Genomic DNA, 24,078 nt, shown 5'->3' with positions numbered 1-24,078 from the left:
AAAATGTACAAAGAATGTATATTCCTTCAGCAATAAAACATTTCTTCTATAAAAGCCTTCAAAATACACTTAAAAGAGTAAATGGTAAAGCATGAATATTAGGGATAGATAAAGATGCACAAGAAAATAAACCATCTCTTCAGAAAAGAAGACCCTATCCCACTTTGGTCAACAAGAGAGTCCGAAATGCAGTACTTGGATGCAATCTCAAAAATGACAGAATGATCTCTGTTTGTTTCCAAGGCAAACCATTCAATATCACACTAATCCAAGTCTATGCCCCAACCAGTACTGCTGAAGAAGCTGAAGTTGAACGGTTCTATGAAGACCTACAAGACCTTTTAGAACTAACATCCAAAAAAGATGTCCTTTTCATTATGGAGGACTGGAATGCAAAAGTAGGAAGTCAAGAAACACCTGGAGTAACAGGCAAATTTGGCCTTGGAATACGGAATGAAGCAGGGCAAAGACTAATAGAGTTTTGCCAAGAAAATGCACTGGTCATAGCAAACACCCTCTTCCAACAACACAAGAGAAGACTCTATACATGGACATCACCAGATGGTGAACACTGAAATCAGACTGATTATATTCTTTGCAGCCAAAGATGGAGAAGCTCTATACAGTCAGCAAAAACAAGACCAGGAGCTGACTGTGGCTCAGATCATGAACTCCTTATTGCCAAATTCAGACTTAAATTGAAGAAAGTAGGGAAAACCACTAGACCATTCAGGTATGACCTAAATCAAATCCCTTATGATTATACAGTGGAAGTGAGAAATAGATTTAAGGGCCTAGATCTGATAGACAGAGTACCTGATGAACTATGGACTGAGGTTCGTGACATTGTACAGGAGACAGGGATCGAGACCATTCCCATAGAAAAGAAATGCAAAAAAGCAAAATGGCTGTCTGGGGAGGCCTTACAAATAGCGGTGAAAAGAAGAGAAACGAAAAGCAAAGGAGAAAAGGAAAGATATAAACATCTGAATGCAGAGTTCCAAAGAATAGCATGAAGAGATAAGAAAGCCTTCTTCAGCGATCAATGCAAAGAAATAGAGGAAAACAACAGAATGGGAAAGACTAGGTCTCTCGTCAAGAAAATCAGAGATACCAAAGGAACATTTCATGCAAAGATGAGCTCAATAAAGGACAGAAATGGTATGGACCTAACAGAAGCAGAAGATATTAGGAAGAGATGGCAAGAATACACAAAACTGTACAAAAAAGATCTTCATGACCCAGATAATCACGATGGTGTGATCACTGACCTAGAGCCAGACATCCTGGAATGTGAAGTCAAGTGGGCCTTAGAAAGCATCACTATGAACAAAGCTAGTGGAGGTGATAGAATTCCAGCTGAGCTATTCCAAATCCTGAAAGATGATGCTGTGAAAGTGCTGCACTCAATATGCCAGCAAATTTGGAAAACTCAGCAGTGGCCACAGGACTGGAAAAGGTCCGTTTTCATTCCAATCCCAAAGAAAGGGAATGCTCAAACTACCGCACAATTGCACTCATCTCACACGCTAGTAAAGTAATGCTCAAAATTCTCCAAGCCAGGCTTCAGCAATATGTGAACCGTGAACTTCCTGATGTTCAAGCTGGTTTTAGAAAAGGCAGAGGAACCAGAGATCAAATTGCCAACATCCGCTGGATCATGGAAAAAGCAAGAGAGTTCCAGAAAAACATCTATTTCTGCTTTATTGACTATGCCAAAGCCTTTGACTGTGTGGATCACAATAAACTGTGGACAATTCTGAAAGAGATGGGAATACCAGACCACCTGATCTGCCTCTTGAGAAATTTGTATGCAGGTCAGGAAGCAACAGTTAGAACTGGACATGGAACAACAGACTGGTTCCAAATAGGAAAAGGAGTTCATCAAGGCTGTATATTGTCACCCTGTTTGTTTAACTTATATGCAGAGTACATCATGAGAAACGCTGGACTGGAAGAAACACAAGCTGGAATCAAGATTGCCGGGAGAAATATCAATAACCTCAGATATGCAGATGACACCACCCTTATGGCAGAAAGTGAAGAGGAACTCAAAAGCCTCTTGATGAAAGTGAAAGAGGAGAGTGAAAAAGTTGGCTTAAAGCTCAACATTCAGAAAACGAAGATCATGGCATCTGGTCCCATCACTTCATGGGAAGTAGATGGGGAAACAGTGGAAACAGTGTCAGATTCTATTTTTCTGGGCTCCAAAATCACTACAGATGGTGACTGCAGCCATGAAATTAAAAGACGCTTACTCCTTGGAAGGAAAGTAATGACCAACCTAGATAGCATATTCAAAAGCAGAGACATTACTTCGCCAACAAAGGTCCATCTAGTCAAGGCTATGGTTTTTCCTGTGGTCATGTATGGATGTGAGAGTTGGACTGTGAAGAAGGCTGAGTGCCGAAGAATTGATGCTTTTGAGCTGTGGTGTTGGAGAAGAGTCTTGAGAGTCCCTTGGACTGCAAGGAGATCCAACCAGTCCATTCTGAAGGAGATCAGCCCTGGGATTTCTTTGGAAGGACTGATGCTAAAGCTGAAACTCCAGTACTTTGGCCACCTCATGCGAAGAGTTGACTCATTGGAAAAGACCCTGATGCTGGGAGGGATTGGGGGCAGGAGGAGAAGGGGACGAAAGAGGATGAGATGGCTGGATGGCATCACTGACTCGATGGACGTGAGTCTAAGTGAACTCCGGGAGTTGGTGATGGACAGGGAGGCCTGGCATGCTGCGATTCATGGGGTCGCAAAGAGTCGGACACGACTGAGCGACTGATCTGATCTGATCTGATCTGATCCCACTTTACTCTAAACCAGCAATTCTCGAACTGTTTTAATCAGAAAGGACACACCTAATCTGTCCACATAATTGAGTTTGAAAAGCACCATCAATTACAAACAAGGATACATAAGGATATAACAAGTGGGAATCTAAGTTTACAGAAAATCCTCAAGCCAGATAATAGCCCTCCCACTTCTCCAGATGAAATTTCCAAATTAAAACATTTACAAAACTTGTTATTCTAAGTGTTAATCTCTCAAAAGTTCTAACCCTAACTCACTGCATGATCTCTCATACCATTTGGATCTGAATTAGACATTCATGAGCACGGATTTCCAAAGTGGGTACAGAAGCTGCTATTGGTAGCTCCCTGTTCTGTTCATAAAAGGCCTCTCAACAAAATTTCATTATCATTCCACCCCCCCCTCTCCTGAATAATTGTTGCTGGGCTGCTCTGCAAATATTGTGTGTATATATGTGTGTGTAAGTGTGCTTGTTAGCCTATTTGCACAATAGAAATAAAATTTAAAATTCTCCCACATCACCTTCCCCAGGGAACACCACGACAAGCAAAATGAAATCAGGAATACTTTGCATTTGCACAGCATTCAAAAACACTCGTACAGGAGCATGCATGGACATCCCTACGGGGTCAGTGGGATATGTTCTGGAAGAATGCTCTCTTGACCCCAGCAATGACCTTAATGGCATGAGCTTTTTTTTAGTGGCAAAGTTTTATGCATCTTGATACTCTAGCATATTAGCTGTTCAATATGTCTTTTACTACTGAATGCAAATGATTCAGGCCAAAATCAATTATCACACATACATAGCTATTCAGAAGGGAAATTGAACCACTAATAAACAGTTGACTTTCACCATATTTACATGCTTTAATCTAACATGTTAGTTCTCAAACATTTGCGTCTTAGGATCTTTTTACACTTAAAACATGAAAGACCTTTTGTTTATGTATGAGGTGATGAAGTGAAGTCACTCAGTCGTGTCCGACTCTTTGCGACCCCATGGACTGTAACCTTCCAGGCTCCTCAGTACATGGGATTTTCCAGGCAAGAGTATTGGAGTGGGTTGCCATTTTCTTCTCCAGGGGATCTTCCCGACCCAGGGGTCGAACCTGGGCCTCTCGCATTGTAGGCAGACGCTTTACCGTCTGAGCTACCAAGGAAGCCCTTTGTTTATGTAGGTTATAGCTATTGATGCTTACCTTATTTGAAATTAAAACTGAAAAAAAATTGTAAGTTTTCATTTAAAATTCACAAAATAATTACATGTCAACATAAAACATGTTTTTTATGAAAAATAACTACACATTTTTTAAAAAATGAAAGCAGCCTTGCTTAAAGGAAGAAACCTAGGTTTTCACATTTGCATTCAATCTGTTACAATGCATCACTCATCTGAAACATATGAAGAAACACCGCACTCACACAGATATATACTTGGAAAGGGGAGGGCCTGGTGGACCTCATTAATGGGTCCTGGGTACCTCTACAGGTCTTTGGACCACACTTTGAGAACCACTGGTATAGAATAAAACCGGTTAATATAATTTCCAAGTTCTCCACACTTTGTTCACATGCCAACTGACTTACTCTAGTCTTGCAAAGACCAATCAGTGCACTAGTACAAATAACAGTCAAAGGTTTGCCTATTCTCAACAAAGCATTAATATTTAAATAACATTAAATACTTTGGTGCTATATTGTCGAGTTATAAAACCACCAGCCCTGGAGGCTACTCTAGGTCCTTTGCAGTTCTACAAAAATTTTAGCATCAGTTTGTCAATTTACCTACACACACACACAGAGAGGAAGTAGACTGCTGGGTTTATACTGAATCTTTATTTTGAAACAACATCTTAACAATACTGAGTCTCCTGACCCATGAATCCATGAAGGCAAGGAATAGTGGAATAAACTCTACAATTATAACTTCAACCCAGAACATTCTATTTCTGCTACTTATGTAAGAAGAGTAAAACCATGTTTCATGTAACTCAAAGGATTCTGAGCAGTTAAATCTGTTTGATTTCAGTTTTCAAATGTGATCTCTTACCTAGAGCCCTTATAACCAAGGAAGAGCATCCCATGTACTCACACACACTGACCACCAATACTCCAAACTGTGATAATGTCCAACAGAAATGAACACTGAAATTCTTAAGACACCACCATCTCGAGGTTCAAAACTAGAAAGAATCCTTTTTTGAGAGGTCAAAATATCACCTGGTGAATGAAGTCAGTTCTATTTTTAGACACTTTTGTTTCTGTCTGTGACAAAGCATACTTAATATGGATATGAAATCAGGAGCTGTCACTTCTCCAATTTAGACTTCAGTTCTGACTATTTACAGGCTTAAGTAAGGCCCAACTCAGATTTCTACATTTGCATTATACCATCAACATGAGCATGAATCTCATAACAACATTAATGAAGAAACCACTCAGCATTACAAGAGCTTTTATTTTTTTGACATAATTTAGCTACCAAGAGTGTTTTCATCAATCCTGTCCTGTGTCTACAAATCAAAGAATGCACTGCCATCCTCAGAAAAGTGACTTGTGCATGTTCTCCATAAGAGCGTCAGAAAAAATAGAAAAATACGTCTGTTTAAGCCACAGGTATCGTCCCATGGGCATGTAAAAAGAATCTTGAACATAGGTACCCCTCTTCCCTGACTCGTGCTGAGTCTCTCCTATAAGTAGCTGTACCACAGCTGGCAAATGTGACAATGATCAAAGTGACAATGATCAAAAGGAACTGTAGTCAAACCTCTTTGTTTTGTAGAAATAAACACTAGCAGGGCCTACTAACAGGACCTTTCTTTGCAAACAATAGTTGAAAATGTCATAATTTGAATTATGTAAAGAAGTGTTTATACTGGTATTCTGGAATTTTAAAAATTCCTTACCAACATGGCATCCTATTGTTTATTAAATCTAAAGAATTACCCTTTTGACAGATCAAAAAGTGAAATGTTTTATGAAGTAACATATGAACACAAAATGTAAAGTTATATGTAGCCTTTTTTTGGCATGGGCAACTCTGAATTTTCAGAGAGTTCACAAACACCACCAAAATACATTCACTTAAGTTTAAAATAACACACAGATAGATGCCCCTATAATAATACGGTATTTTTCCCTAGCCAAACATGCCTGTCATAATAAAACTTAGATTTAATTTAAAATCAGCACAGTGTCACGTATTACCAGTATCTACACAAAATAAAAACAGTATGACAGCTGCAAAGGGCTAAAGTTATGTGAAGTGTGGTTGTTCACGGTGACCTTTACTTTCACAGCCAAGTATAGAGCATTTCATTTAATAAGAACATTAAAAAATCTGCATTTGCAAAGAGGGGGCAGAGATGATGCTACTTCAAAACCTAGTATGAATATCAATAACTGTATAATCTCATTAAGTGCCTGAGGAAACCTTTATGGGAAACTAACCTTTCAGATTTGTGGGCTTCTTAAGGAATCCTTGAAAAACGGGTGCTTAAAGTGTGCCAGTCTCTCTCGCAAAGGGGAAGTTTGAAGGGGGAAATTCAGGTGATAAAAGAAATACCTATCGGCAAAACTTGCTGTTTCACAACAAGCAGGTGGCTATTTGCACAGTTAAAATAACAAAAAAGACAAGTCTTGTTATTCTAAAAGCTCTGTTAAAAGAGATGACCTGTCACCACAACAAGACAACCAAATTTCAAAATTAGGGAGGAAAACTGCCTTTCTGAGTTAACTTCATCTTGAGGTTACTGAATGGCACAGAAAATAATAAAGAGTATTACACAGCTGCTCAAAATCCAGTTCAGGCAATGTGAAGCCCTTCTTCAGTGTATCAAAACACATGAGCACATGAATGTTCTCAAAAGTATAAAAAACTAATGAACTTTTCTCAATATCTAAATCATTTACTGAATATTGCCTAGCTGGCTATTATGGGGAAGAGCAAAGCAGAATAAAATCAAGTCTCTGCTAATTTTGAGTTTAGCCTCTAAACTGGTACAGAGATGACTTCTCATGTCAATGAGGGACCAACACAACGCATCTTTAACATGTTCCGGGAAGAAGTCAGGACTCCCGGGGGGAGGCACGTGTGGACGAAAGGGTTCTGAGGGAGGCCTCCACAAGCACGGATAAAAACGGCAATATGTGCTGCCACGGTGTCTTTGGGGGACAACAAGAATCTGGTTTCAGTTCAGAGCTAAGTATCAGCGCTGGGAAAGGCAGGGAGGTCAAATACAATGAGGTTCCAGATTACATGGGGGAAGGATTTCTGATAAAAGATTAAGAATCTGGATGATCAAATTTAGGCAGTGATGAGTCAGTGAAATAATGCCCTTTTTTATTTAACACAGTATCAATGGGAGATTCATCTGACAAGTTTATGGACTAGGACAAGATTAGAAGCAAGAACAGTCTAAAGATTATGGCTAGGATTTCCCTGGTGGCCCATGGTTAAGACTCTGTGCTCCCAAAGCAGGGGCCCTGTGTTCAATCCCTGGTCAGAAAACTAGATCCCACACGGCTGCAATTAAGACCTGGTGCAACCAAAGAAAAAAATAAATATTTAAAAAAATAAAGACTCTGGCTGTAATCCTATGAAAACACAATGGTGGAAATGACAATTTCCAAGATCTTTAATATTTCTCTACTGAGCTAACACTAAAGGATCACAAAGACACATTAGGAAATATAAACAGCATGAGTGCAATTACGAAAAAGATTTAAACTGTGAATACCTAAAGTTAAGAGCACCTTTAATAGCAGAAATTTTAAAAATAAAAACAATGTATATAACTTCCTTCCAATAAACTTTAAAATGTAAAGGAAATAGGTATTTTTATAATAATACTACCAAAACTGACTTTTAAATGAGGTCGGAAATATAAATAGTCCAATATCACATATCAAGCCAATCAGTTTTACGAATAAGTTCTTTAAGTTTTCAAAGAATAGACACATAATGCCAGACCATAAGACAAAAAGCTTGTGTTAGGGCACAGGAAAAGATGAAAAACTTTCTGTGAGATTAATGTAACTAATACCTAGACAAGAATAGCATGCCCACCATATATAAGCACACGCATACACAAAATTAACTCACTTGTTAAAAAGGTACAAAATCTAAAATAAAATTAGCATTTTGAATTCATCAGTACTGAAAGATCTGAGAGAGCTTATCCAAGGAATGCAAAGGTGGTTTAACACTGGAAGTTTATTAATTTGAGGGATTACATATTAAAGGAGAAATCTATATGATCATCTTAATAGATTTGGAAAAAGCATTTTATAAAATTCAATATTTCTGAGTTAAAAAACTTAGCACACTACAAATAAGTTTCTTAACCTGATAAATAATATCTACAAGAAACCTTGCACCACCTGGTTTATAAGAGTAAAATATCAGAAATAGTCTTAAAAAAAAGAGGAAATAATAATAATAATAGAGAATACTACATAGCAGTTTGAAAAGAATTGGGCTGACCTGGAAAGATTTCTTATTATATTGTTAAGTAAGAAAGCAAGTTACAGAACAGTATGTATAGTATGTTCTCATTTGTATAAAGAAAACCTTGTATTTATGTACACATGTGTACAACTGCATATAAAAATAATATATAATCCAAAATAAATACACAGTGTAAATAAATATACTCTTCAAACAGTGGGAATCTGAGGCGGGGAGAAGGGGTGAAGGTATTAAATGAGTATTTTTACCTTCTATTCTACATAAACCTGTCTTTGCTTTACTTGTATATTAAAAAAATGAAATTAAAACTTAAGAAGACAACAAAGTGGCCAGCAAATAAGCAATTTAAAAGTCCTGGTTTTGCTTTAATTCTGACTCTATTTTTAGACTACAAAAACAGCCAGATGACACTAAAGTGCCTGAACAAGTTCTGATCCAGTTAACATTGTGGGATAGAAATAATTTCCATTAAGAAAACACTGCTAAACTGCTCAAGCCTTTCTGCATTTTGACCAGGATTCACTTAATGACCCCATACATTGATTCCTAGTGAATTACAACCATTCAATTCAATACAGCATATAACTGTACATTATCAGACTGTACTGCAAAGTATCAATCTTTTTAGAACACAGCCCTAATAAAAACAGCATGTTTTATAGAATCAGCTTCAAGATAAATAAATGCACTGGAAAAAAATACCTTTAAATTAAAATCAAAAGAGACATTTAAATTTTCGGCATTCTTCATTATGGGAAAGAATTTCCCACTTTGAGACTATTATATATCAGAAAAGCTCCATCTGTTGTATAATTATCTCTGATAAATGGCCTGATGCTCCAAGCTTCATTAGAGAAAAGGGAAGGGAAAGACACATACAGAGAGAACTGTAAATAAATCTCCTCACCATATTTCACTTAAAACCAGCCCAGCAGGAAGTCATAAAATATTTTTTAATAGGTAATATTTTCTAAATGTTCTACTAGAATAAGTCAGCTGGTTTTGCACACTATCCGGTCTTCAAGTAGGCATAGTCTGAAAAGAGAAAACTAGCTTTACTTAGCAATAATTAGAAATTTAATTGGTAAAAACAGACAAAAAGTTCAGCCACTCAGTGGCAGTGATATTAATTTTCCAAGGGACTGCTTTGTCAGACAGGAATCAAGACTAGCAGCCAATGAAGCCCTATGCACGTTCAAAGACCCAAAGGCAGTTTAGCAAGGAAATCTGTTAAAACGCACCACCATTTTATTTTTTAAATGCCTGGGGAAGCTAGGCTATGACCAGGAACCAGTTTCCAAGGAAACAACAGAACTCTCTTTGTTTAACAAAATTAATTTAACCACAGATAAAGAATGCTCTCAAATTTCTATTTTGGGAATCACTGTTACATTCAAGGAAAATCTAGCCAGCACTCGGAAATGAGGCTTTATTCATTAGAAGTCTTCACTAACATTCCGGTTAGTACAGTTCTCACTTTTTCTGTATACTTTCTTTTGGTTACAACAAAATCATCTCTTGTGTTTATTAATATGTAGTAGAGAAAAACAGGGAAAAAATATTTCAGCACTATGGATAATTTAAAAAGGCCCAGCGCTGACTTCAGCCCTGTCATGTGACTCAAGGCAGGTCACCATTCAAACCTTTTCCTCGTCTGGAGAATAAGGAAGAGACGATGTGCCCTGCCTATGTTGCACTGTCAGGACAGTCCCAGAAAAATGTGTGTCAAAGGGCTCTGTAAAACAGGGGTTGACGGACTTTCTCTGCAAGGGACCACTGGGTCTCTGTAGTAACTACCCAATTCTGCTGTTAAAACGCAGAAGCAGCAACAGGCAATACATAAATGAATGAGCGTGGCTGTGTTCCATTAAAAATGTATTTAAGAACATCAGAATTTGAATTTCATATAATTTTCACACGTTGTAAAATTACTGTTCTCTTGATCTTTTTCATTTAAAATCACTCGTAGCTCATGGAACATACAAAAACAGGGGATGGGCCAATTTGGCCTGTGGGTTCTAGTTTGCCAACTTCTCTTATAAACTATCACTTTTTGCATGTATGGGTTGCTGTTTATCTCTTAGTATGAGCCTCTACAGAGTTCAGAAAGTGTTCTGTATGAGGAGGGCCCTCTCTGTTAGATTAGAACGTCAGAATATTTAAGAACAAGTCCATTTCTTGCCATTGCCCTTCCCTAGTAGCAGAGGTCAGTTCCCCTCCTCTCCTGCCTAGAAAGAAACAGACAAGCCAGCTCTCTACCAACACCTGAACTTCCATCCACTATGCAGTGGGACTGGCCAACCTCCCCTTCCCCCAAACAAAAACCCCGACAAACCCTAGCTAAATAGGTATGTACATCGTAAGGCCCCCCAACAGGTCACGAGTAGGGATGTCCAGGCCATTTAAGAGCATAACAACAGAAAACCTAATTTATAGGAGAAATAGAGAAAAATGTCTTCTAAAAAATCTTTTAAGTCCAATCTGTGAGACTCTCACTTGAGGTGACCAGTCAGCTGCCCATCTTGTTAAGGCTGTCAGGGCAGATGCATTGCAACTCAAGATAAGATAGTGAAAGTGACTGTCAAGTACAGTGAAGACCCAGGTGAGAGTAGACAGCCTGATCCATTAACACCTTCAACTGTGACCCACCTAGGAGAAGAACAGTGGAGGAAAAGGCAGCAGGGGCTTGCAGACATTAACAGAGAGCAGAACTCCCTACCATGCAACCACCCTGATGGCTTTAACAACTAGCTCCAATGTTCAACCCCACAACCTGACATTATCTTCTCTTTCTTCAAAAGTTGGCTCAAGAAACAAAGTACAAACCACAATTCAGCACCTCAATGGAAAACCTGGAAATTGGCAGAAAAATACTTAGGTAGTAGCAAAAGCATTAAGAAATATATGTGATTTTATTCAAGTGTGCAACACTGTCCTCTGCAGTCCTTTCTACTACAAATCATCACACAGACAGGCAGCTACTCGGTGGCAGCTGGCAAGCCAGGCTGCTCTGGGATCTTGGGCGAGAGATACAGAATCATCCAGGGCCTCCATTTCCACATTTGCAAAATAGGTACGGTCACAGTACCCATCTTACAGGGTATTATGATCAGGAGGCAGGTTAATACAAACAAGTATCTGGAACAGTGCCTAATACTTGTAAGTGCTCTGGTGATTCCTATTACCATTTTTATAGTGTTTAAATATTATGACAAGTCCTTTTGGTCACTGTTAGCATTTTGTTTACACTGTGTTTTGAAAATGTTCCTAGTGCCTAAAGGTCCGTGGAATCTTCTGCAGACACCATAAGATGGGAGAGGAAGAGATGCGTGTGCTCAGACAAAAATATCACTTGGAGGTTTTGGACACCTGTTTTGTTTGACCTTCAGTCAAGGAGTTTTAACAAATTCTTTTAACAAATTCAAAAATCTGCCCTGTTCTCTGCTTTATACACTCTTAACCAAGAGTTCTTATCTTATCTGCAGTCTTTTTAAAACCGTATTAACGCACCCAGACTCTTGCCACGTGTTATGTTCATTTAACAGTGAGAAGCAGAAAGTAGATGTAAGCAATACTCATGCTCTTGATTATCAGGAAAGAAGACACGGCACTTCTGGTCCTACACAGTAACAACAGATCCATAACTACTGTACAGCTTACAAATTAGGCTGTACTTGGATTTGGAATTCCAAACCCATTTTCCAACAACTCCCACACCTTACTTCTCCATAACTCTGTGGGGAAGCTAAGGGTCAACAGATGGAATTCTGATCTCTTAAGAATACTTAAAGATTAATATACGTAATCCCCTGATGCCTCTTCTTCCACCTAGGTACATCACAGTTGAAGAACTATGCAAAATGTCAATGGATCAGGCTATCTCCTCTCACCTGAGTCCTCACTGTACTTGACAGTCATTTTAATTATCTCCTGTTGACTTAAAATGCATCTGCCCTGAGAGCTTTCTTTTCTTATCCCCATAACCCCCATCCACAAACCAGGAACACATCTCCTCACTCTAGCATAGTTTTCAACCTAGGTGAGATGGCAAGACCCACGTGTGAAAGCTTTTGCAAATGACATGCTTCTTAACCACTATTTCTGCTACTGCCTCCCTTTTACTCTAAAATTCTTATGCACCTGTCTAGGAGAACAAGTCAGAATCTCAAGAAGAGGCGTACATATTTGAAACAGTGACCTCCTGGTGGACAGAGACGTTAATCTTACTCATTTCAGTACCCAGCACTTAACCAAGTGTCATTTAGCAAAGACTGTTAAATGAAACCACTGAAATAGTTTATTAAAGAGTTTATTAGATAACCAATCATACCATCACCAAACTGAGTATTTCTTGTCAATTTACAGCTTCCTGCAGCATTTTCGGGAGAAGGCAATGGTACCCCACTCCAGTACTGTTGCCCGGAGAGTCCCATGGATGGAGGAGCCTGGTAGGCTGCAGTCCATGGGGTCGCTAAGACTGGGACATGACTGAGTGACTTCACTTTCACTTTCCACTTTCATGCATTGGAGAGGGAAAGGGCAACCCACTCCAGTGTTCTTGCCTGGAGAATCCCATGGACAGAGAAGCCTGGTGGGCTGTAGTCCATGGGGTCGCACAGAGTCAGACACGACTGAAGCAACTTAGCAGCAGCAGCATTTTCACAATGTTGAGGCAATATGCTATGATTGTTGAAAGTGAGAGGGACAGAATAGGATAGTTACACAGGTAGCTGTGGGGGTCCCAGTAGGGGACTACAGCTAGAGAGGGAAACCTAGGGAGACCACTGTGAGTTAATGATCACTCAAGAAAGTTACCAGAAAGAACGTCATGGAACAAAGCAGGCTTGCTTATCTATAACGCTAAACATAAAAGCACGAGATATGCACCAGGTCACGAGGTAGAAGAAAAATGTTACAACTCCTATTGATCTGAGTAAGCATCATGATAATCCTAGTTTGACCTCACAGGGTCAGACATTCTCCTGCCCAATATGATGGAGGGGCAAGCGATATAAGACTGACTCTACTCAAAGAAGGCAGTCTTTTCCCCCTCCCTCACTTTCCCTTGACTATATTACTGTAGCCCACTTAACCTTCGAGGCAGAGCTCCCTCACCTGTCTGCCTGCATCTCTCTCACAAGCATCCTATATTAATAAATCTACTTCTTACGTATCACTTTGCCTCTTGCTGAATTCCTTCTGCACTGAGACACAAAGAACCTGAGCCTCAGTGAAGTCCAGACGCCAAGTGAGTGATTCTAATTAAAAGACCATGGGTTCAAATCCCAATCAGGGTTTTGGCTGGGTTCAAGTCCCAGCACATGTGTTCAAGTCCCAGTCTGAGGTGCACGGTTTCAAAGGCAGAGGCCTTGAAAGTTTCACAGGCTCTGGAGCCAAATCAGTGGGTTGGAGCATGAGCTACACCGGGAAGCAAGAGCTCTAAACTTCAGATAGAAGTTACTGAACCATTCTATGCAACTGCCTCATCTTTAAAAACAGGATTAATTAATAAAAGCACCTACCTTATAGGGTATTGTGAGAATTGTATGTAAAGAGCTCAGAAGATAGTCAAACACTTCATAAATACGAGTGAACATTTTCATTATTATTAACAAAGCCCATACCATACAATGAAATTTGTTCCTTGGCTTTTGTGACCTTGAAAGTGAAAGTTAGTCATGTCCGACTCTTTGCGACCCCATGAACTATACAGTCCATGGAATTCTCTAGGACAGAATACTGGAGTTGGTAACTTGCCCACTATTATTCACCCCCTCTCTGACTTCTTCAGTTGCTTACTCTGTTCTGGTTTCTGTCAAAGTTCTAGCATCACTGCTTTTCTTTCTTCTCACTCTCGGCTATCTCACTGAACTCCTAAGGCTTCACCTATCATCTGCGTGGGGATGAAGCCAACCTTGATTTCTCTCTCCTGAGCTCTAATTCAGACTGCCTAGTTGAACACTTAAGTCATCACTGTATCTCAGATTAGCAAATCTCCTTTCTCTAGGTCTTTGAAAGGCCAAGATTTATAATAATAAGCCCAACAAGAACTGGGAAATGAGATTAGCTTCTGAGAGTTTCACTTAAACAGTTAAAGCAGTGATGTCTCCAGAAAGAGAATGGATCTGAAACTCGTTTTGGGTTGGCCAAAAGGTTCATTCATGTTTTTCCATAATATCTGACAAAAAAAACTAAACGAACTTTTTGGCCAACCTGACAGAGCCACACATCCTTAATCAGACTTAAAGTATTTATGTATATCAAAAGAAAAAAACATGGCAGTCTACAGAAACCTAGAATGGCAAGTTATAGAAACACAGCAGGTGCTATGTCCCAGGGGCTCACAAGCTCAGGGCAGGTCCAAGCCCAGGGACAGGAGGGGGAAAAGGGTATGAAGATGGAATCTTGTGCTGAACACAAGACCTTCCCTGTATGTCCTTAGAGTCCCCTGACAATTAGGCTCACTCAATTAAAATTTCACTTCATTTAACCCCACTTGCTCTGAGTCCATACTTTGCTATTTGTTATGTAAATCCTTTTTATGGATCTGCTTCCCAAACAGATCTGACTCCAGAGAAAATGTTTTAGTCATATGGATATAGTATTTTTATTTCCAATCCCTGTTACAAGGATTTTTCATGGTGAATTAATCAAGTAACTTTTGGTTACCCCATTAAGTTTCCACATAACCTTAATTACAGAGAAAAGAGTTGATCTTACCAACATGTTGTTGTTTGATCACTAAGTCATGTCTGACTCTTTGCGACTTCATGAACTGCAGCACGCCAGGCTTGCCAACATGAATATTTCTATTCTCTATGGCAGTTACATTTCATATTATGAATAAACTGATTAAAAGCATGAGTTCTGAAGACAAATGCCTAACTTTGGATCCTGTTCTGGTTTCTACTAGTTTGTTTTGTGTGTGTGCTTAGTCACTCAATCATGCCCAACTCTTTGGGACCCTCTGGACTGTCGCCCTTCAGGCTCCTCCGTCCATAGAACTTTTCAGACAAGAGTACTGGAGTGGGTCGCCATTTCCTCCTCCAGAGGTCTTCCCAACTCAAGGATCAAACCCATGTCTCCTGTGTCTCCTGCACTCCAGGCAGATTCTTTACCTGCTGAGACACTGGGACCCATGAGCAAATTACTTGATAATTTTGTGCTTGTTTCCTTATCTATAGAATGGGGATAATGAGTATTCACACCTCAACGAGCTGTCATGAGGAATAAAAGAGAAAATACACGAAACATATAGAACAAAGTCTTGCACATAAAAAGTGCTCAATTAAAAAAAGCTGTTGTTATCTCAGAGCACTCGGGCTGCTCAAGTTGTTTTGATCCTGGCCTGATCCTGATGTGTGGATCCAATCAAATGCTGTTCCATAAAATGAGATCCTGATCAGCTCCAACCTTGCCTTAGACAAGGAGTCCTTAACCTAAAGGTCAGAGTGAGCTTTAGAAAAAGTTTTATTCAAAACTGAGTATAAATGGATAGTGTGTATTTTTCTGAGACAAGGGGTCACAGCTTCTCAATAACCCCAAACAGATTTTTAAATATAAAACAAAGCCTACTATCTTAATATCATCACTACCACTTTCATCTATTCTTCTCTTCTTATGTAATTTCTACACCTTCTCCTAGGCCTCTTTCAACAGTTTACAACAATTTAAAAATTCTCTCTATGCAATATTATCTAGTATAATCCTTCCCTTTTCCAATACTGCCAGGTTACTTCTCAGAATAACTATGGCAATATTCCTTCCTTTGCTCAAAAACATGACTACTGTCTCAACACCCAAGCATCTTCACTGAGCACTCAAGCCGCTACGGCACGACTATACTCTGTCCAGCCCTGTCCTCCATAAATGGCCCTAAAGGAGTGAGCCACTTGACACTGCACACTCCATGCAACTTTCCTCCGTGTGTCTGTCTTCAAACAAGTAAACCAGTAAATCAACACCCTCCTTCAACAGTCCATGTCTTTAACACATGGAAAAGGACCATTAAAATGGGTGCACACAACTGTGTACGGGGTTTCTCAACTTTGGCATTACTAACATGTCAGGTTGGATAATTCCTTGCTGTGGAGGGCACAGTGTCAGAGGTTTACAGCACTGGGGGGAGGGGGAAGAGCAAAATCACTCCTAGCTGAGAACTGCTAATTTATTATAAGAAATATATTTAATTTCCTCTGATAAACAATAAGTTCTTTGAGGACAGGGACTATGGCCTTTTTAACTTTTATATTCTCAATTTTACCTAGTATGACAGTTTATGATAGGTTTAGATAAATGTTTGTTCTCTGCTGAAGTTAGAAGACAGAATATTCTAACCTACCATATTCCAAGGATTTCTAGATATTCTGAAAATTTGAAACACCAAATTTCAACCTGTTATTTAAAGCTTTTAAAAGGTAAAAATGGCTGTCATTAACATCACTATAATTTTCAACAAACTCTGTCAATTACAGTTGTGCTCTAAAGGAAATGGCTATAGCACTATAAAGCTTAAGTGGACAATGGACTTCCACATCATATATGTGATAATAGTATTCTATCACTAAGGACTTATAGAAGAGTAACGGAAATTACTTCCTCCTCCCTTCAAATATCCTATGTATACAGGATATAGTGTTATCTCAGTTAACTGCCTAGAAACATTCAAAGCCTATTTAGTGAGAAAGGCAAGGCTTCAATGGAAGGTTGCTAAATCAGGGTAGTTCCCTAGACCAGTGGTTCCTCAATTCTTGCTGCATATTAAGAAGTCTCTGAAGAATTAAAAAGAACATATCACTGAGCCTCCCTCAAGACCAATTAAATTAGATTCAGGGAATGGTACTGAAGATTAAAATTGTTCTAAAAATCCCCAGTGCATTCTAATTTACAACCAAGGCTGAGAACTGCCCTAGACTGGTTCAAAATCTCATGTACCCTGACAGTTAACATAAAAGGCACTCTTTTTAGAAAAGTTTAAGCTCAATGGAAGGCTGAAACTTATTCTCTACCTTGCTGACTTGGGCCTGTACGTTAACACTTAATCTTGAATTAAAAGAGCTGCTAGTCTTTTCCTGGGAGAGGCATTACAAAGAAACTCATGATATGATTCTTAGGTGGCCTTCTCTACCACTTCACAGGATCTGGGCACTTACACTCCTCTTTACTTGGTGCAGTTACATTCAGCTCTGTCGGAAGCGGCTGCTGGCTAGGACTAAGAGTTGGCGTGGTTAGCGAGGTATTCTTGTTGTCACTGGTGGTCTCTTCGGAAAACAGATCTGATTGGCTGTTACTTGTACTTGGAGTGGAATCATCGTCTGGTTGTTTCTTTTGAAAATCTGAAGAGAAAGAGTGAAAAGAACAAATTTAAATAAGAAGTTCACAATTACCCTGGATATTAGAAAATAATGAAAGTGTAAAAATTAAAACTAATTTGAGTGATTAAAAAATGTAACTAACATACTGGTCAAAACCTTAGAAAATTGGTGGAGAGTCAATGAGTTAAAGATTCCCATGGTCCTTGTATTATTCAGGTAAGTGGTGGACATACTGATTTTAATGTAAGACTCAGAAAAGCCAAATGCATGTTAAAATTTTAGGGGTAAACAAGGATAAAAGGAATAAACAAAAACTGTTCAAACCAATACTGGACAGATTAGAAAGTGAAAAACAGCCGAGGAAAAAAGCAGGGTAAACAAAAAACAAATAATAACGTGGTAGGAGTAAGTTCAGATATACCACTAGTGGTAATAAATGTAAACAGGCTAAACTTAGTAGTTAAAATACAGAAAATTAAAACTAAATAAACAAAATCCTGTTTGGAAAATTATGGTGTTTCCAAGAGACATACTGAAAATATTAACAAGAGAGAAAAATTTTAAAGTATAGAAACAAAACACCAGTAAATACAACTGATTAAAAAGCTAATCATAGCTATAAGCACTGTATGGAAATGTAAACTTTGAAGCAAAAGCGTTATGAGAGGTAAAGAAGATCATTATGCAACAGCAAAAAACAAAATTACCAGAAATATAAAACAACTCTTATTTAATATATATGCACCTGAAAACAAGGCCTCAAAATATGTAAAGCAAAAATAATTGGAAATCATTGGAATCTATGGGATTTGATGATTAGAATTTATGGGAAACCAACAATTAGATGAGGAATTATTTTCAAACACACGTGGAATATTTATAAAAACTGCCTAAAACCTGGATAAATTCTGACCACACATTATGTTATAAAGCAAATGTCTCAAGAGATAACAAAGAATTAGTAAGAAAGAAGCATTATTAATTGACCAGAGAGCAATTAAGTTAAAAACTGGTAATAAAAATCTTATATATCTGCAAGTTTTTAAAATGCATTTTAAACTCAAGGGTCAAATGAGAAATTAGAAAATATGTATAATTAAATGATAATATAATTACTCCTTAGCAATATCCAGTGAAGACAAAGATGCACATACATTATCTATACCCTGTCATTCTATTAGTAGGTATATACCTCAGAGAAAATCAGCACAGAAGTACAAGGATGCTGATTATATACTGTTTGTAATACTAACAAGTCAGAAGCAACCTAAATGTCCATAAATCGTAATATATTTAAATAGTGGAATAATGTACACAGTGAAAATCAATGACTATTGCCACAACACATTAACATAAATAAACCTCAAAATTATGTTGAACAAAAGAAAGTCACTAAAATAATACAGTAAGATTGTACCACATAAACATTAAAAACATGCAAAACAAATCATATATTCTTTCAGAATATGTATCTCTAAGTCACTAAAAAATTAACACAGTTCAGGACAGCGGTTACCTCTGAGATTGGCAGTGAGCAGTGGGATGTGAAGTGAGAGCTATGCAGAAATATTCAAAATTATAGGTAATGTCCACTGGCAGAGAATAGATTAAAATGGTATATTCATTCATTTGATGAAATAATGTATGGTAGTTAAAATATTTATAAATGAACAGAGCTGTAAGTACAACAGAAAATCTCAAAACAATGTTGAGAGAGAAAAGCAAGCTACAGAAAGATACATATGTCTAACGTGCTATGTGTGTTTTGCTTAGTCATTTACTCCGTGGAAGGAAACTTATGACCAACCTAGACAGCACATTAAAAAGTACAGACATTACTTTGCCAACAAAGGTCCATCTCGTCAAGGCTATGGTTTTTCCAGTACTCATGTATGGATGTGAGAGTTGAACTATAAGGAAAGCTGAGTGCCGAAGAATTGATGCTTTTGAACTGTGATGTTGGAGAGACTCTTGAGAGTCCCTTGGACTGCAGGGAGATCCAGCAGTCCATTCTAAAGGAGATCAGCCCTGGGTGTTCTTTGGAAGGGCTGATGCTAAAGCTGAAACTCTAATACTTTGGCCACCTAATGTGAAGAACTTACTCATTGGAAAAGACCTTGATGCTGGGAAAGACTGAGGGCAGGAGGAGAAGGGGATGGACAACAGAGGATGAAATGGTTGGATGGCATCACCGACTCAATGCACATGAATTCCAATAAACTCCAGGAGTGGTGATGAACAGGGAGACCTGGCATGCTGCAGTCCATGCAGTCGCAAAGAGTTGGACACAGCTAAGCGACTGAACTGAATGCTCAGTTGAGTCCAACTCTGTGGCTCCACAGACTGCAACCTACCAGGCTGCTCTGTCTATGGAAGTCTCCAGACAGGAATACTGGAGTGGGTTGCCATTTCCACCTCCAGGGGATCCTCCCAACTCAGGGACTGAAACTTGCACTGTGTTTTCCCAAAGCTTTTCTAATTTTCTGTTGTCACTGAAGTCTTTACAGGGCATCTGAAAGCTTAGATCTGAACTGAACAAGGGTCTTCAATTCTATCTGTAATTTTTTTTATATCTTAAAGCCAGTGGTATGTATGTGACTGCTTAAAGTATTATGTTTAGTCTCTGTATGCTTCCTTATTAAAAAATCTTATGCTGGACTATGAAGGGGGCTTCCCTGGTGGCTCAGACGGTCTACAGATAATACTTTTCTGTATCAATTCAGAGAAGGAACACAAGACCCTGTACACTCCACATCACCTTATCTTTTGAACCAAAGAAGCTGTTGTTACGCTCAATAATCTCATCAGAGTCACTATCCGGACATATTCTGAGCATAAGAACTGCTAGCATTTATGTTGCGTTTACCATGTACCAGGCACTGAACTAAATGTTTTATCTATTTAACTCATTTACTTTAATCCTCCAAACAACCCTACCAAGGGAGGTATACATTACCACCACTTCGTTGATGAACAAACTGAGGTTTGGAAATTTTAGGTTAATTTGTTGCAATAGCTAGTAAGCAGTAGAATCAGGATTTAAACATAGGTTTATCTGACATGAAAATTCATGGTCTTCAGTCTTAACCACAGGATGAAAAGACCTCCATGTCAAACCCCCACCCATTTATAGGACCAAAGGTGAATGCAATGGATTTAGCCAAAGAATCACTAATCTGCTGTGCCCATCAGTGATTTAAAGCCTCTACTATTTCTGTGTATTTATTTCTCCTAGCCACTTTCTTACTTTTCAGTGTTTTGACATTTTAAAATGGCTTATTATCCCAATGTTAGTTGTACAGCACTTTTAGAGAAAAGGGTACTACATAAGTGGAATAAAAATATTGCAGATAATGCTTTTTTTATATCATGTCATCTCATTAGCTCTATGTCAATAATCACTGTGTCCCTCCTATAGCCACTTCTTTAGCACTTAATTGGAAATAAGACCCTAGAAGAACTGAAATTGAGTCATCATTGTACCTTTTAACAGAATCCCCAACGCCTCAAGACAGACACACATAGAATCACTCACTGAGGCACGATAACTCTTTGAGGTTAAATCACATTGGTGTCCGAAGACAATTACCAGGTCCCACCTACACAATCTCCAGCCCGTGTTTACCGTTTCTTGATGTCGAGGTGCTCCTCTTTAAATAAGTTTTCTTTTGTGAATCTGCAGCTGACAGATTCTGACAGAATCTGCAGCTGTACCTTCTTTTACCCCATCTTCTCACTGATGTCTTTTATGTACCACCACAGGACGATGGTGTGAAAAAAATCACAGGGCTAACAGTATTCTTCACAAACCAAATTGGCTGCAAACAAGAGGACTAGTAGAAGCTTTATACACTCTCCATTTCAATTCAATAAAGAAATCAGAAATAACAGAATTTTACAATCAGAATTAACTTTAAAGATCCAGCCCGATCCTCTAACTTTACAGATAAAGAAAGTAAGAGCCAAGAAAGTTAATGCAACTCACCAGATGAAATTCAGTTAATTATAAGAGTTTTCTAACTCCCAGGCAAAAGTTAGCAGCCTATATGATACAAAAGCTTTAAAGTCAGATCTGGAATCAAATTCGGACTTTGCATATGACTAAAAGCAAACTGTTTATTCTTTGGGGGTCTTGTCTGTAAAACGAAGGGAATGAGTTATTTCTACCTCTCAGGATAGTGTGGATTAAACAAGATAATGTACATAAGCTATCCGCACATGTTCAGTTCAGTTCAGTGGCTCAGTCGTGTCCGACTCTTTGCAACCCCATGGACTGCAGCATGCCAGGCCTCCGTGTCCATCACCAACTCCTGGAGTTTACCCAAACTAATGTCTATCGAGTCAGTGATACCAGCCAACCATCTCATCCTCTGTTGTCCCCTTCTCCTCCTGCCTTCAATCTTTCCCAGCATCATGATCTTTTCAAATGAGTCAGCTCTGTGCATCAGAGGGCCAAAGTATTGGAGTTTCAGCTTTAGCATCAGTCCTTCCAATGAATATTCAGGAATGATCTCCTTTAGGATGGACTGGTTGGATATCCTTGCAGTCCAAGGGACTCTCAAGAGTCTTCTCAACAGCACAGTTCAAAAGCACAAATTCTTTGGTGCTCAGCTTTCTTCATAGTCCAACTCTCACATCCATACATGACCACTGGAAAAACCATAGCTTGACAAAATGGACCTTTGTCAGCAAAGTACTGTCTCTGCTTTTGAATATGCTATCTAGGTTGGTCATAACTTTCCTTTCAAGGAGTAAGTGTTTTTTAATTCCATGGCTGCAGTCACCATCTGCAGTGATTTTGGAGCCCAAAAAAATAAAGTTTGCCACTATTTCCACTGTATCCCCATATATGTGCCATGAAGTGATGGGACGAGATGCCATGATCTTAGTTTCCTGAATGTTGAGCTTTAAGCCAACTTTTTCACTCTCTTCTTTCACTTTCATCAAGAGGCTCTTTAGTTCTTCACTGTCTGCCATAAGGGCAGTGTCATCTGCATATATGAGGTTATTGATATTTCTCCCAGCAATGTTGATTCCAGCTTCTGCTTCTTCCAGCCCAGAGTTTCTCATGATGTACTCTGCATATAAGTTAAATAAGCAGGGTGACAATATACAGCCTTGACGTACTCCTTTTCCTATTTGGAACCAGTCTGTTGTTCCATGTCCAGTTCTAACTGCTGCTTCCTGACCTGCATACAGATTTCTCAAGAGGTAGGTCAGGTGGTCTGGTATTTCCATCTCTTTCAGAATTTTCCACAGTTTATTAAGACCCACACAGTCAAAGGCTTTGGCATAGTCAATAAAGCAGAAACAGATGTTCTTCTGGAACTCTCTTGCTTTTTTGATGATCCAGCGGATGTTGGCAATTTAATCCCTGGTTCCTCTGCCTTTTCTAAAGCCAGCTTAAACATCTGGAAGTTCACGGTTCACGTATTACTGAAGCCTGGCTTGGAGAATTTTGAGCATTACTTTGCTAGCGTGTAAGATGAGTGCAATTGTGAGGTAGTTTGAGCATTCTTTGGCAATGTCTTTCTTTGGGATTGGAATGAAAACTGACCTTTTCCAGTCCTGTGGCCACTGCAGAGTTTTCCCAATTTGCTGACGTATTGAGTGCAGCACTTTCACAGCATCATCTTTGAGGATCTGAAATAGCGCAACTGGAATCCCATCACCTCTGCTAGCTTTGTCCATAGTGATGCTTCCTATGGTTCACTTGACTTCACATTCCAGTATGTCTGGCTCTAGGTGAGTGATCTGCACATGGGCACTCAACAAATGATAGTCATTAAAAAGAAAAAAGTCTAAAAAGAAAAGAAAATGATAGTCTTTAAATAAAGAACTATATCTTCCTTTTAGCCCTGATGTTTGCATTATAGTTCTTAACCTCTTGTTCCTTTCTTTCTGTATCATTCAGCATCCAATTTATGACTAGAAACAGAAGTAAAAAAAAAAAAAAAAAAACCTCCAGAAGTCTATTCCAAGGACAGAGGGAGCAGATATATATCCCATGTAAAAAGTAAACAACAAAATAGGCAGACACTGCCTCCTGTTACTCTACTCCGGAAAGCAGTGCAAGAGAGGTCAGAAATAGTCACTCCATTTGATCCAGAAACAGAAAAGACTTGTTACTTGTTGGCTTACAGTTCTCATATAAATGGGAAAACTAGAGCTCTCCAAGCTTATCCATCTTTTTGAGGGGGGGAAAAAAAAAGGAATAATTATCTATTTTTGTAAATTGGTAGAGTTTATCCTATATACAAATGTATAAATTTGGCCTTGAATAAAGTTTCTCCAAAATAAACTGTTTGGAAAACCTAAGTTAAAACTTTTGAACTTTAAAGGGATTGCTGCTGAAAAGGGAACAGAAGCCAAGATCTTGGTAGCTTATCTTATTATCAACTAAGGGGAAAAATAATTTCTCAACAAACGTACTCTTAGAACCTGAGGTATCCAGAAATGGGATGGTTCCACAAGCTAAAAAAA

At 38.7% G+C, this 24,078-nt stretch overlaps 1 protein-coding gene across 2 annotated transcripts in view; it reads right to left on the bottom strand.

Moving 5' to 3' along the window:
• The window catches only part of ZFAND3 (zinc finger AN1-type containing 3), a 328,021-nt gene that overhangs the window by 62,427 nt on the left and 241,516 nt on the right, over positions 1–24,078 (bottom strand). For both annotated transcript variants that reach the window (XM_059880382.1, NM_001102145.1), the window contains exon 3: positions 17,434–17,616. In XM_059880382.1, coding sequence (XP_059736365.1) covers positions 17,434–17,616 — 183 coding nt within the window. The remainder of the gene's footprint in view (positions 1–17,433; positions 17,617–24,078) is intronic.

This window comes from Bos taurus, chromosome 23 (assembly GCF_002263795.3).
Source record: "Bos taurus isolate L1 Dominette 01449 registration number 42190680 breed Hereford chromosome 23, ARS-UCD2.0, whole genome shotgun sequence".
In the NCBI taxonomy this organism is placed as follows: Eukaryota; Metazoa; Chordata; class Mammalia; order Artiodactyla; family Bovidae; genus Bos; species Bos taurus.
Note: the sequence above shows the minus strand (reverse complement) of the source record. Positions and strands in the feature narration are given on the sequence as shown.